Source organism: Pan paniscus, chromosome 15 (genome assembly GCF_029289425.2).
Source record: "Pan paniscus chromosome 15, NHGRI_mPanPan1-v2.0_pri, whole genome shotgun sequence".
NCBI lineage: Eukaryota > Metazoa > Chordata > Mammalia > Primates > Hominidae > Pan > Pan paniscus.
In genome coordinates, this window is record NC_073264.2 from 72,144,739 (window position 1) to 72,159,597 (window position 14,859).

The 14,859-nt window shown below is 36.2% G+C and overlaps 1 protein-coding gene across 10 annotated transcripts in view; it reads left to right on the forward strand.

Moving 5' to 3' along the window:
• Positions 1–14,859, forward strand: part of PCNX1 (pecanex 1) — a 209,014-nt gene that overhangs the window by 119,382 nt on the left and 74,773 nt on the right. For all 10 annotated transcript variants that reach the window (XR_010109817.1, XM_034937738.3, XM_034937744.3 and 7 more), the window contains 6 exons: positions 167–338; positions 822–932; positions 2,740–2,831; positions 7,472–7,581; positions 7,976–8,081; positions 9,962–10,054. Coding sequence is in view for 9 of the 10 variants with exons in the window: in XM_034937738.3 (XP_034793629.1) it covers positions 167–338; positions 822–932; positions 2,740–2,831; positions 7,472–7,581; positions 7,976–8,081; positions 9,962–10,054 (684 nt within the window). In the remaining variant the exon portion in view is untranslated. The remainder of the gene's footprint in view (positions 1–166; positions 339–821; positions 933–2,739; positions 2,832–7,471; positions 7,582–7,975; positions 8,082–9,961; positions 10,055–14,859) is intronic.

Sequence of the window (14,859 nt, forward strand, 5' to 3'; positions counted from 1 at the left end):
TATTCTTCCTCCTTTCTATATTTGTTAATCCTTTCTGTGATTGTCAGAAATCTGGCTTCCGTATGGAAAAAGTTTGAATCCTTAGAATAAAGCCATCAGTGATATCAGTAGTTGTTTGTGACTCTTAAAATTAACCAAACTGACTTTTAAAAAATATCATTTTCAGGGTCATAATCGTATCATTGCCTACAGTAGACCAGTTTATTTCTGCATATGTTGCGGTCTTATTTGGCTCTTGGATTATGGTAGCAGAAACCTGACTGCAACCAAGTTCAAATTATATGGAATAACTTTCACCAATCCACTGGTGTTTATATCAGCCAGGGATTTAGTTATAGGTGAGTCATCTTAAAGTATCTCTAATCTTAAAATTAATTTATTTGTATATCAACATTTTACTGATAAATATATCAATTATACAGCTTTAGTTTTTAATAAGCTTATTTTACTGTTATTTTCTGCTCTGAGGAACAAAGTGATAGGACTATTATGAGTGAATAAAGCTAATGATGAACAAATATTATAGTAATTCTTTTGTTCTTGGAGTAGATATAATGCAGAAGATTTTTTTGGTTTTGTTATCTTAGGTTTCTATTATGTGAAAATGGTTGAAATAACTTTAAAAAGTATTGTTTATGATTGAAAAGATGTTATTTACTACCCAAGCAATTATGTTAAGAGGTGTCATTTAAAATACTGTCTTTTAAAAATTGCTTAGTAGTTTATGTTAATTTGGGATTTTTAAAAATTATGACCTCTCAGTGGACACAAGAATGGATACAGTATAATATGTTAAAATATACTTTTCTTTCTTTTTATAGTGTTTACACTCTGTTTCCCAGTAGTGTTTTTCATTGGTCTCCTGCCTCAGGTGAATACATTTGTAATGTACCTTTGTGAACAATTGGATATTCATATTTTTGGTGGTAATGGTGAGTACTTCTTTATAAAAATTATAGTTTACAGTATTACCTTTATAGATCATGAAGTAATAAACTGACCATTAAAATGCTTTTCCAGTTTTCACTTCAGGCTTGAAATTAGAAAAAAAAAAGACATTAAGTAATTGAAGACTGAGAAGCAATTAATTTGTGGATAGGAAAAAATAGTCAAGTCTGCTACTTTAGAGAAAGAGCCAGGTATAATGAAGCAGATGTGTAAGAAGTTATAAAATAATGTCTGCAACTAAAAGTTATAGTGAATTTACATGGAACCTACATATACTTAAGAGGTATTCATAAAAGATCATCTATCCTGAGTAGATTGAGGTTTGATACATAGCATTATATTTGGATTTTAAACCAGTATGTGCATTTAGTAGGTCTTCATATTTGGTTTCAGAGCCTTGTTTTATCCTTAGAATGGTAACACCAAAACCAGAATCTAAAAGTATTTTAGTAATAAATAAGTTTTTAAGAACTATCTCTGTTCATTGAGTAGAATATGTGGCTATGAATTGATACACTTAGAAAATCTATTTCCATATTACCCTGGAATAGATAATGGTTTGTAGAACTTGAAAATAATCATATCAGCATACACCATGGTTAAAATATACCATTATTTAGTTTAACCATTTAAAATTTTACTGAAAGATGAGTTTGCAACTAGAGAAAATGAAAGGGAAAGAAATTACTGTAACTTTATAGTTCATTTCTCTACACGTTTCACATTTTCAGGCCTCATTTATTTTCCAAGCATATGCATTGAAATCCTTCTGCTGATAAAATGTCAATATTATGGCTTTCATTTTAAATAGAAACTGAGTTTTTGCTATGTTGCTGTATATCATACTAGAGAATTTTTAATGTTTTGAAAATTTTTTGAAGGGGTATGAATTAAGACAGAACTGGTTTCATCAATCAGCATGGCTTAATGGGTAGAAGACAGTTTGAATATTTAGGGACTATTACTGGTGTTACATTACTGTAAATACAATGGGGAGGGCTTAGTGTAGGTAATTTATGATAATGGGCTTTTGTCATACTATAATTTACAAACTTATGCAAGGTATTAGGTTTCTGATATCTCATAAGGAATTATTTCTGTAGATTTCTTTTATTATTATTAAATTACTATTAAAATCTGTTACCCATGTTTTAAAAATAAAGTCTAGATATCTTAGCCATCCCCTATTCCTTATTACTAATAACTCCCATTGAAGTATTAGTAATTATCTATTTCATTGTTGTTGCTATTGTTAGCAAGTAGAGCTACAGTGTCTAAAGTATCTGTTATTAGATCCAAAGTATCTATTTTGTTGTTGTTATTGTTAGCAATTAGATCTACACTTTTTTTCTGAAAACACATGGGCATACAGATTTACTTCTGGGGGTAACACAGGTTCTGTTTACATAGATAAATGTTTTTCAGTGAACACTTAATACATCTCCAGTTCCTGTTCAGGCCTCTGAAAACTTCATTTTTCCACATTTTTTGTTAATATAAGATATATTCTTGAAGCATAATATAGATAAAATTTTTTCTTGCTACATATAAATGTTTATTACTTCCAAGATGAACATATTTTATCTCGTAACAAAGACTCAGGATAGCAAATCTCTGTCATGTCAAAATCTTTTTGAAAGAAATAATGAAGTAACTGAATTTTTGAAATTCAGATTAGTAGATATTTAATGATAGTTGACATTATAATATTTTAAATGCTTTTCAGTGACCTTTTAATTATTTTCATATATTTTTATAAAATGTTTCTTACCTTTTCCTTTTCCTGTCTAGCCACTACAAGCCTGCTTGCAGCACTTTACAGTTTTATCTGTAGCATTGTTGCAGTAGCCTTATTGTATGGATTATGTTATGGGGCTTTAAAGGTGAGCAATAAATTATAGTATGTTTTGTCTTTAAGGCTATATTTCTATATGAAGGTTGTTTTAAAATCAACTAATAATGATTTCTTCCCCTGGTATCGCTTAGCATTAATTTTCATGGTCTTCATATGTTAAACATTATTCTCATTCTCAACTACTTTGAATTTGAAAGTAGTTTAATAGTTAACCATTACTAAAAGAAAATTATTTTTCCTGCAGTAGTCGTAGGTTAATATTAGAAACAGATTATTGAAAACTAGGCTCATCTGGTATAAGGGTAGGCATAGTACTTACAGAATATGAAATCAATTTTAAAATTCTAGTTAAGAATTTAACTACTTTTCATATTAGTTTTTTTAAACTTATAAAAACAAGTTCAAGGACTGCAATTTAAGATACATGCTAATAAAAAGTAATATACTGAAATTTAACGTCATTATTGGGTTAGAAGATCTGGATGAGCCTTATGAACTTTCCTTTAAAAGATTGTCAACAAGTTGTAAACATAAAAATTTAAAAATTTTTGTAGACAGCTTTCAGCTCCTCATGCATACTTGTGGTTTATTTTTGTTTTTTGTTTGGCGACTAGTGCAAGACAATCAGAGAATGGTAGGGTTGAAAGGACTATGACAAGTGACTCACAGATCCTTCCTTGCCTCATTTAAGTAGCATTTATAGAGCATTTATGTGTACCAGGTACTATGCTAAACCATTTTCTGCTTTGAAGGAGCTTGTAGGTTAGCTATGATTAACAAGTCAGCCAACATGTTCAAGACAGTGTAACGAAGGTTATGAAAACAGTTCTGTGGGTGTACAAATTAAGACTACTTTATTCTGCCAAAAGGGATTAAAGACAATTTTCCAGGAAGGTGATATAACCAGATTTTGAAGATCAAATAGGCATTAGCTAATTGAAACAAGAAATGAAGACCCATGTACTTGTAAAGAAAATGTGTTGTGTAGAGGAAATGGCAAATGATAAGGAATTTCTGGAGGTTTGGGTACATGAGGAAAGATGACATCTAAGGTCATTCCTCTAAGGCTAGAAAGGTAAGCAAAAGCTGGATCATTTAGTTTTAATTTCTTCTTACCCACATTGTATGACTATATCACAGTTTACCTGCTGTGTTAGAGATGCTCATTTGAGTTGTTTCTAGTTGAGGAATATTATGAATAAGCCTGCTGTGAACATCATCTTGCAAGTCTTTTTGTGGACATGTGTATTCATTTCTCTTGGGTAAATACCTAGAAATGGAATTAACAGTTTTCCAAAGTCGTTGTGCTGGACATCTTTTGGTTTTTTTAGTTTTAATTTTTATCAGAGTTGTACATTCATATATCACAGTGTCAAATAGTTTTACAAGACTTATAGCAAGAACAGCAATCTCCTAACCTGTTTTACCTTCCTCAGACTTATTATTTTTAACTGATTCTTTTTGGCAATTACCTGTATAGATCTACCTTTCATTTCTGCTTCTTACATTTTCTGACAGCTTCAGCAGAACCTGTGGACTGCCCTTTATGAAAGTTGGAGGCTTGACTTTCTTTCTTTCTTTCTTTTTTTTTTAGAAGCTGGTTTAGAATGCATGTGGTCCATTTATTCCTCAGAGTATTCTAGTTTACGTCCCTAGATTAGGTTAAACCATCCTAGAGCTGCATGTTTGGACCAGGCTGTCTGGCCACCTCTAGGGTTTCCTTGCCCACGTTTCCCTTCAGCATTATGCCTGCCATTTGCACGGAGGCACCTTCCAAGGGTGTGTGTAAGAAAACGGCGGTCCCTTTATCATGGGGCTGTAATGTTGATGTCCTTCAATGCTTTGTTTAGTGTCCCTTCTGTAAAGACTCAATCAAGATGTTTCTTTTAAATCTTGATGACAGCCAGTTCTTGTTTGTTTTCCTAAGAAATCTAGAATGCATTTTGGTTTTGGCTTTTTGTTTTTTCCCCATATAACCAGTGTTATTTTTTAAATTTCCCTTGGCCATTAAGCAGCTCAAAGCCAAATTCCCTGCTTACGTCCAGGAATTTATGGCTTTTGTCTCCCATATCCCTTCCCTCATCATCATAAATGAGGTCCTGAGCAGGATGATGGTTATAAGGATATTTTGCCTTATACTAATTCAAATTCATTAAGTTATCCATTTGTTTTCTGAGATTTCTTTTTTTTACATTTGTGTTATGTTTAACAACATTATTAAAGAATAGTAACAGTTCAGAAAAAGGTTGTTAATTTAAACTTTCTGCAAACATCACTGAAAACTTCACCAAGTATACAAGACTTTTTTTCTTAGCCAGAAGCCCTTCCACCAAAACTCTAAGCACACCCAAAATCACTGTGCCCAAGAGCCCTGGGTGTCTGGTGAGCTGCTATACTGCACATGTACATATCTGCGAATTAAAATGTGCAAATATGCAAATGGAGAAGGGGCATTTCCTGACCAGTCAAGGGAAGCTCCCTGGAAGTGTCTGTCCCTGACTCATCTACATTCTTATACCTCAAATCCAACATCCCTTCCTAGCACTTGGCATGGGGGACCCCAGGCCAAGTGCTGGGACAGGTGTGCAGGTACAAGGCTGAGTGGGCAAATCATCCCTCAAAGCCCAGCAAGGTGCCCAGTGCACCAACAGCATAATGCACCTGAAAACAAGGTCCAGAAGCCCTGGCACAGGACCTTCCTTCCTGCCCTCCCATTCTCCCGTCAGACCAAACAAAGAGGACAGCAGCACCTAGGGCCCCACAGGACAGCACACAAGAATGCCCCAACTTCAACAACCTCCTGAGACAGAAGGGGACTCAGTCTAATCCTGCACAATAGACTTAGGCAGCCCAGCTCTGCAGCTCAACAGCTCTGTGGGTGGGACGTCTCTCACCGTCAGTAGGTCCTGCTCACGTCTGTACATGAGCCCCAGAGCTAAGTGGCCTTTGGCCTTGAACTCTGATGTTTTCTCTCTCACATCAACGACATTTTTGGGAAACTTCTCAGCCTCTTCCTACCAGTGCAGGGAGCCCATGCATAGCTTGGCAGCGAGGAGAGGGATGGTGGCATCGTCTGGCTTCAGGTAGACACACAGTTTCAGCACTTTCACAGCACAAGCAGATTTTCCAGCAGCCATCAGGGACAGAGCAAACTGGTACCACAGGCGGAACTCCTCAAAGGCAAACTTCATGGCTTTTTCTAGGCACTGTGGTTCATTGTCTCATGCCAAGAAAGAATTCAAGACACGGACACACACAAGGAGTGGGTTTAAGAGTGGAAAGATTAATAGACAAAGAAGAAGAGAGAGAGAGAGAGAGAAAGTTTCCTCATGCTGAGAAAGCAGGTCGCTCAAGAGAGGGTCTCCCAGAGGCTTGACTTACTTTCTCTCACCCCAGCCTGCACTACACATGTAGCCTCTCTTGTCTCCCTCATATACCTGATGTGTTTGCTTTATTATCACTGTGTAAATGCTCTTCCTTCATATCTTTTGTTTTCTCCTATACTTTGCTTTTGTATGTATTTATCTCCCCTTCATTCTCAAGCTCTTAAGATATTAACTTTCTTTTCAGTACATTCAAACATGTCAAGAGTTCACTTTCTGGCTCTGCCACTTAACTGGACAAATTACTTAAACCCTCTTCTGTGCCTTAGTTTTCTCATCTATAAATTGGGGGGTAATAGTACATATTTTCAAGGTTATTGTAAAAATTATTTGGGAAATACAAAGATCTAAGGATGCAGCTCTACCCAGTGTTCAATATGATGATAAGGTTTTGATGTAGCTATTAAAAAAATAAAATGTCTGTGTTATGATGTGAAACAATTCCCAAGTCTACTTTTAAGTGGAAAAAAGGCAAGTTGTATTAAAAACTGCCGTTTGGGTCCCCACTCCTACCATGTTTCCTTTCCGAATCTCCAGAGAACAATGAAGGATTAGAGTATTGTCTGCCTCACAGGACATACTTAAGAACTGTTACCTGTTCCAGTTAGTGTATTGCGCATTCTCTGCCAGGTATCATGCTGATAGACTCCAGAGATGCTACAATGAGCAGAGCTCATATGGAGTGACCACGTGTGGTTGGCTTTGGAAGATAGCCTTTGTAGTATTTCCTTCTGGGTATATGCAGTCATTCATTCAAAAAACAGTTACTAAATGCCTGCTCAGTGCTGTGGAGGACATAGTAATTTATTACATGGGCAAAGGCATCAAGAAAGTAACACACCAAATGTCAGACTTTTCTTTTGCCTAATGTATCATGTGTTGTCTTTTCCTACTCTTATTATTGTATCTAAAATTTACTATGCCAAGATATCTTATTCTTCCAAAAGGAACACAGTTTACCACAAACTATAGCACTTAAAATGTGAAAGAATTGATAGCCTCATGCATCAAAAGCAAATTATTCCTCATGTATGAGTAGAGCTTTAGTGCCCTCCCCCCAAAAACATCTGTAGCTTTAGTACCAAAGACATCTAGTGGCCAGATTCTAACTCATCAGAAAGTAATAAATCTAAATTTTTCTGGAATAAAATGCAATTAATAACGTGGCTAAAAACTTTTGTTGAATTTAAGTTCGTTGTCTTTTTCCAAAATACGGACATAAAAGGATTATGTGATATATTACAAATTAGAAGCATATTATTCTGTTAAATTCATTTTTCCACAGGATTCTTGGGATGGCCAGCATATTCCAGTACTTTTCTCCATTTTTTGTGGTTTATTAGTGGCAGTGTCTTACCATCTCAGCCGACAAAGCAGTGATCCATCTGTACTTTTGTAAGTGAACTCAATTGTTATTGAATTAAAAGAAATTTAAGTAAGTTGGTGTTTTTTTCAAATACCTTTCAAGATCTCTTTTTCCCAATGCCTTTCCAAAGTGCTTTGGCCTAATCTATATTAAGTTTCAAAATATATTAATTTTGGGTTATTCTAATCAGGTTGGCTGAGAATATTAGTGTTTTCCTTCCCAATTATTGAAACTATGTTTTAATAAAAATATTTTCACTGTATGCTTATTTATGGTATCCTAAACATTTTAGAATTTCTCATTTGGTAATGATTAAATATACTCAAATCATTTGGTTTTCTATCATAAACTTCATTGCCCGTTTGAATTACTGGTTTTCAGATTATCTATGTATTTTCTGTTTTTTTTTTTCTTCACATAAAGCTCTTTAGTGCAATCCAAGATTTTTCCAAAAACGGAAGAGAAAAATCCAGAAGACCCTCTATCTGAAGTAAAAGATCCACTGCCTGAAAAACTTAGAAATTCTGTTGTAAGTTTTAACATTTAGAATCACCTAAAAGACTTAAATCTTAGACAGTTGATCATGTTATATGAGGAACACTTTTTGAAAGTCATTAGTAATTGGAGAAAAATGTATAATTATAATTTATAGGATTAGTTGTACATTGTTGATTGTCTTTATTCCAAATATTAACATATAAGAAATGCTCATTCCTCAGACTTGGTTTGTGTGTAGAACAGAATACTAAACATTTATTTTTAGGTCAGGTGAAATTAAGTCATTTCATTGGCCATAGAATTTTTACTCCTATTTGATTTAGACTAGGATCTGAAAGATTAGCATTAACACAAATTAGATTCATTTCGTTGTTGTTGTTCATCTTGTTGTTGAAAAATATGTCTCTGTAAGTCATTTATTAGTCTTTTAGGTTGTTTTAATTCTCAAGGCCCATCTGAAAACTGTGTGTGTATTCTAGGCTGAAGGAGAGAACAATAACCTGTATTAATGTACTTAAGTAAATGCAGTAATTTTTTAAATTTTCTAATTTGGTGAATTGTAATGTTGCTTGTATTCTTTTAGTAATTATTTGCAAAATGAATTCTGTAAAATTGTGTCTATTTATGGAATAAAACAAAATCTTTTTTCTCAGTTTTAGGTCATTTTCCTTTGCAAAAGACTGAATTTATGTAGATGTTGAATTAGACACATTTACTTTCAGTGCACTTGACCTGTTCACATATTTTTTTCAGAAACTTTAGAAATACAAAACTATATCAAGATATTAGAATGACTTTTTTCTAACTTTAGTTTCCATGTTGGCAGAGGATGTTTCATGTTACGTATAGTAGGATATTCTGAATCTGGCTTATAAGCATAAATCTAAGAGGTCAGTTGATGACCAAAGAGATCAAGAGGTTTCTGGTTTTTCTATAACCACTGATAGAACCAAAGTCTAATAAGTAAAATAGGACTTAAGCACACAGTTTTCACATGTCAAAAGACCAATGAAGACATAAGTTATCCAAAGGGATATACCCCTATAAATGACACCGTGGTCAGGAGTGGTGTTTGCCTGTAGTTCAGCTACTTGGGAGACTAAGGCTGGAGGATCCCCTGAGCTCAGGGGTTCTGAGCTCTAGTGTACAATGACTATACCTGTGAATAGACACTGCACTCCAGCCTGGGCAACATAGTGAGACCCTGTCTCAAAAACAAACAAAAAATTACAGTAACTTAAGGTACCTTATTTCCTTTCCCCATATGTGAAAGTAAAACTTACCAATGGGGGAATAAAATCTTCATTCTAAAAGACTTTATTGCAATATGTTATACGGCATGCAGAACTAGATACGTTGTTCAATTTATTCTTGGTATTACAGTGTCAAAGCCAAAATATGAGGAAATTGAGGAAGAAAATAAGATTTTTTGTGGTTAATTATTATGTGTAAGAAATCTAGAAGTGTGGCCAGGTGTGGTGGCTCACACCTGTAATCCCAGCACTTTGGGAGGCCAAGATGGGCGTATATCACTTGAGGTCAGGAGTTCGAGATCAGCCTGGCCAACATGGTGAAACCCTGTCTCTACTAAAAATACAAAATATTAGCCGGGTATGGTGGGGTGTGGTGGCATGACCAGCTACCTGGGAGGCTGAGGCAGGAGAATCGCTTGAACCCAGGAGGTGGAGGTTGCAGTGAGCCAAAATTGTCCCACTGCACTCCATCTTAGAGAAAGAGAGACTCTAGAAGTGTTAAAGTATCAATGAAAACTTCTTTTTTTTTTTTTTGTTTAACACTGACTGAGCTAGCCAGGCAAAAAATTAATTCTTAAACTTTGCCAACTGGGAATGAAGGAAAAAGATTTTTAAAAATTTTATGTAATTGTTTAATAATTCTTTTTTTTCCCCACAGAGTGAGCGATTACAGTCTGACCTGGTAGTATGCATTGTAATTGGTGTGCTGTATTTTGCTATTCATGTAAGCACAGTCTTCACAGTATTGCAGGTAAGGAATCATTTTCTCCTTTTATTTGTTTGTTTGTTTGAGACAGGGTCTCACTCTGTCACCCAGGCTGGAGTGCAGTGTTGCGATCACAGTTCATTCTAACCTTGAATCCCTGGGCTCAAGTGATCCTCCCACGTAGCTAGGACTACAGATGTGTGCCACCACACCAGGCTAATTTAAAGAATTTTTTCTTCTTTTTTTGTAGAAACTGAGTCTTGTTGTGTTGCCCGAGCTGGTCTCAAACTCCTGGGCTCAAGCATTTCTCCTGCCCCAGTCTCCCAAAGTGCTAGAATTACAGATGTGAGCTACTTCACCCATCCTGTATATGTTTAGATACACAAATATTTGCCATTGTGTTACAGTTGCCTACAGTATTCAGTACAGTAACATACTATACATTTTTGTAGCTTAAGAGCAATAGGCTCTACCACGTAGCCTCAGTGATAGTAGGCTATACTATCTTGTCTATCTATGTAAGTACACTGTGATGTTTGCACGATGATGACATTGCCTAACCACACATTTCTCATAACGTATCCTGTTGTTAAGCAGGACTATAACTTTGTTTGGACTTATTTCTGATTTGATTTTAATATTTGTCCGTAGTGCTGAAATACATGACTTTTTATTTGTTTTTTTAATCAACAAATACTTATTTTCTGTGAAGAAAGGCATTGGTAGCTTGATGGGGATGGCATTGAATCTGTAAATTACCTTGGGCAGTATGGCCATTTTCACGATATTGATTCTTCCTACCCATGAGCATGGAATGTTCTTCCATTTGTTTGTATCCTCTTTTATTTCCTTGAGCAGCGGTTTGTAGTTCTCCTTGAAGAGGTCCTTCACATCCCTTGTAAGTTGGATTCCTAGGTATTTTATTCTCTTTGAAGCAATTGTGAATGGGAGTTCACTCATGATTTGGCTCTCTGTTTGTCTGTTGCTGGTGTATAGGAATGCTTGTGATTTTTGCACATTGATTTTGTATCCTGAGACTTTGCTGAGTTGCTTATCAGCTTAAGGAGATTTTGGGCTGAGACAATGGGGTTTTCTAGATATACAATCATGTCACCTGCAAACAGGGACAATTTGACTTCCTCTTTTCCTAATTGAATACCCTTTATTTCCTTCTCCTGCCTAATTGCCCTGGCCAGAACTTCCAACACTATGTTGAATAGGAGTGGTGAGAGAGGGCATCCCTGTCTTGTGCCAGTTTTCAAAGGGAATGCTTCCAGTTTTTGCCCATTCAGTATGATATTGGCTGTGGGTTTGTCATAGATAGCTCTTATTATTTTGAAATATGTCCCATCAATACCTAATTTATTGAGAGTTTTTAGCATGGAGGGTTGTTGAATTTTGTCAAAGGCCTTTTCTGCATCTACTGAGATAATCATGTGGTTTTTGTCTTTGGCTCTGTTTATATGCTGGATTACATTTATTGATTTGCGTATATTGAACCAGCCTTGCATCCCAGGGATGAAGCCCACTTGATCATGGTGGATAAGCTTTTTGATGTGCTGCTGGATTCGGTTTGCCAGTATTTTATTGAGGATTTTTGAAAAAACTACTTTAAAGTTCATATGGAACCAAAAAAGAGCCCGCATTGCCAAGTGAATCCTAAGCCAAAAGAACAAAGCTGGAGGCATCACACTACCTGACTTCAAACTCTACTACAAGGCTACAGTAACCAAAACAGCATGGTACTGGTACCAAAACAGAGATATAGATCAATTAAACAGAACAGAGCCCTCAGAAATAACGCCGCATATCTACAACTATCTGATCTTTGACAAACCTGAGAAAAACAAGCAATGGGGAAAGGATTCCCTATTTAATAAATGGTGCTGGGAAAACTGGCTAGCCATATGTAGAAAGCTGAAACTGGATCCCTTCCTTACACCTTATACAAAAATCAATTCAAGATGGATTAAAGACTTAAACATTAGACCTAAAACCATAAAAACCCTAGAAGAAAACCTAGGCATTACCATTCAGGACATAGGCATGGGTAAGGACTTGATGTCTAAAACACCAAAAGCAATGGCAACAAAAGCCAAAATTGACAAATGGGATCTAATTAAACTAAAGAGCTTCTGCACAGCAAAAGAAACTACCATCAGAGTGAACAGGCAACCTACAAAATGGGAGAAAATTTTCACAACCTATTCATCTGACAAAGGGCTGATATCCAGAATCTATAATGAACTCAAACAAATTTACAAGAACAAAACAAACAACCCCATCAAAAAGTGGGCGAAGGACATGAACAGACACTTCTCAAAAGAAGACATTTACGCAGCCAAAAAACACATGAAAAAATGCTCACTGTCACTGGCCATCAGAGAAATGCAAATCAAAACCACAATGAGATACCATCTCACACCAGTTAGAATGGTGATCATTAAAAAGTCAGGAAACAACAGGTACTGGAGAGGATGTGGAGAAATAGGAACACTTTTACACTGTTGGTGGGACTGTAAACTAGTTCAACCATTGTGGAAGTCAGTGTGGCGATTCCTCAGGGATCTAGAACTAGAAATACCATTTGACCCAGCCATCCCATTACTGGGTATATACCCAAAGGACTATAAATCATGCTGCTATAGAGACACATGCACACGTATGTTTATTGTGGCATTATTCACAATAGCAAAGACTTGGAACCAACCCAAATGTCCAACAATGATAGACTGGATTAAGAAAATGTGGCACATACACACCATGGAATACTATGCAGCCATAAAAAATGATGAGTTCATGTCCTTTGTAGGGACATGGATGAAACTGGAAATCATCATTCTCAGTAAACTATTGCAAGAACAAAAAACCAAACACCGCATATTCTCACTCATAGGTGGGAATTGAACAATGAGATCACATGGACACAGGAAAGGGAACATCACACTCTGGGGACTGTTGTGGGGTGGGGGTAGTGGGGAGGGATAGCATTGGGAGATATACCTAATGCTAGATGACGAGTTAGTGGGTGCAGCACACCAGCATGGCACATGTATACGTATGTAACTAACCTGCACAATGTGCACACGTACCCTAAAACTTAAAGTATAATTAAAAAAAATAAAAAAAAAACAAACAAAAAAAACCAAATACTTGTTTTCTCATGATTTCTCTGGGTTATGAATCTGGGAGTGGCTTTGCTGGATGCTTCTAGCTCAGGATCTTTCATGATGCTAAAATCATCTGAGGTTCACTGTTTACATGCCTCAGTTCCTTCTGACTATTGGCTGGAGACCTCAGTTCCCCTCCATGTGGTCCTCACCATAGGCTGCCTAACTGTACTCACAAAATGGCAGCTGGTTTCCCCCAGAGCAAGTGGTCCTTGAGAGAGAAAGCCCAAGACAGGAGCTGTACTGTTTTATAACCTGGTATTGGAAATGACATGCCACCATTTCTTCCATATTCTGTTGTGCACATAGACTAACCCTGGTACATTGTGAGAAGAGAATATACTCAAGTACAAAAGCAAGAGGCAAGGATCATGGGAAGCATTTCAGAAGCTGACTACCACAGTCCATCAGTAGACCTCCATGATCGACATCCCTTCTATATGCAAAGTGCACATACCCTCTCCTAAAACCCCAAAAAGTCTCATTCCAGTACAGTTGGAAGTCTAGAATGTTATTATCTAAATCAGGTTCAGGTATGGGTAAGGCTTCTTAGGTGTTGTTCCTTAAGTACAGCTCATCAAGGACTATGTCTTTCATCTGTAGGGCATGTAATTACCATGTTTAGTGCCCTGCATTATTTTGTGGGTATCCATGTTTCCATTTGGTGTCATTTTTCCTCCTGCTTGAAAGATTTCCTAGGACATTTCTCTTTTATTTAGGGATGAAGTCTCACTATGTTGCCCAGGCTGGTCTAGAACTCCTGAGCTCAAGTGATCCTCCCGCCTTGGCGTCCCAAAGTGCTAGGATTACAGGTGTGAGCCACTGCACCCTGCCTCCTCTCCAGTTTAAAATCCCCCTTTCTTGCTGTCCTAGGACATTTCTTGTAGTGAAAATCTGCAACTTTCCTTGGCTTTTGTAGCTCTGAATAAGTCCTTATTTCGCTATTGGTATTGAAAGATACTTCATTGGTTATAAAATTCTAGGATGACAGGTTTTTTCTCTTTTAGTACATGAAGATGTTGCTCCACTGTCTTCTCCCTTTTATTGCTTCTGACTGAATTTATTCCTATGTAGATAACTTTTTTTCTGTACTGCTTGAAGATTATCTTTTTATCACTAGGTTTTAGAAATTTGATTATGATGTACCTTCACATAGTTTTCTTCATGTCTTTGTGCTTGGGGTTTATTGAATCTGTGGTTTACAGTTTTCATTAAATTTGGAAAATTTTGGCCATTACTCCTCTCGACATTCTTCATTTTTTTCATAATGGGTGTATATTTTTACGGGGTACATGAGATACTTTGATACAGGCATGCAGTGTGTAATAATCACATGGTAAATAGGGTGTAATAATGACATGGTAAATGGGGTATTCATCCCCTCAAGCATTTGTTCTTTGTGTTATGATCCAGTTATACTCTTAGTTATTTTTAATGTACAATTAAATGAGCATTGACTATAGTTACCCTCTTGTGCTATCAAATACTAGATCTTATTCATTCTTTCTACACTTTTTGTACCCATTAACCATTGCTACCTCCCCCCACCACCCCTACTACCCTTCCCGGTCTCTGATAACCATCCTTCCTTCCACTTTCTATTTCCATGAGTTCATTTGTTTTAATTTTTAGCTCCCACAAATAAGTGAGAACATCTGTACCAGGCTTATTTCACTTAAC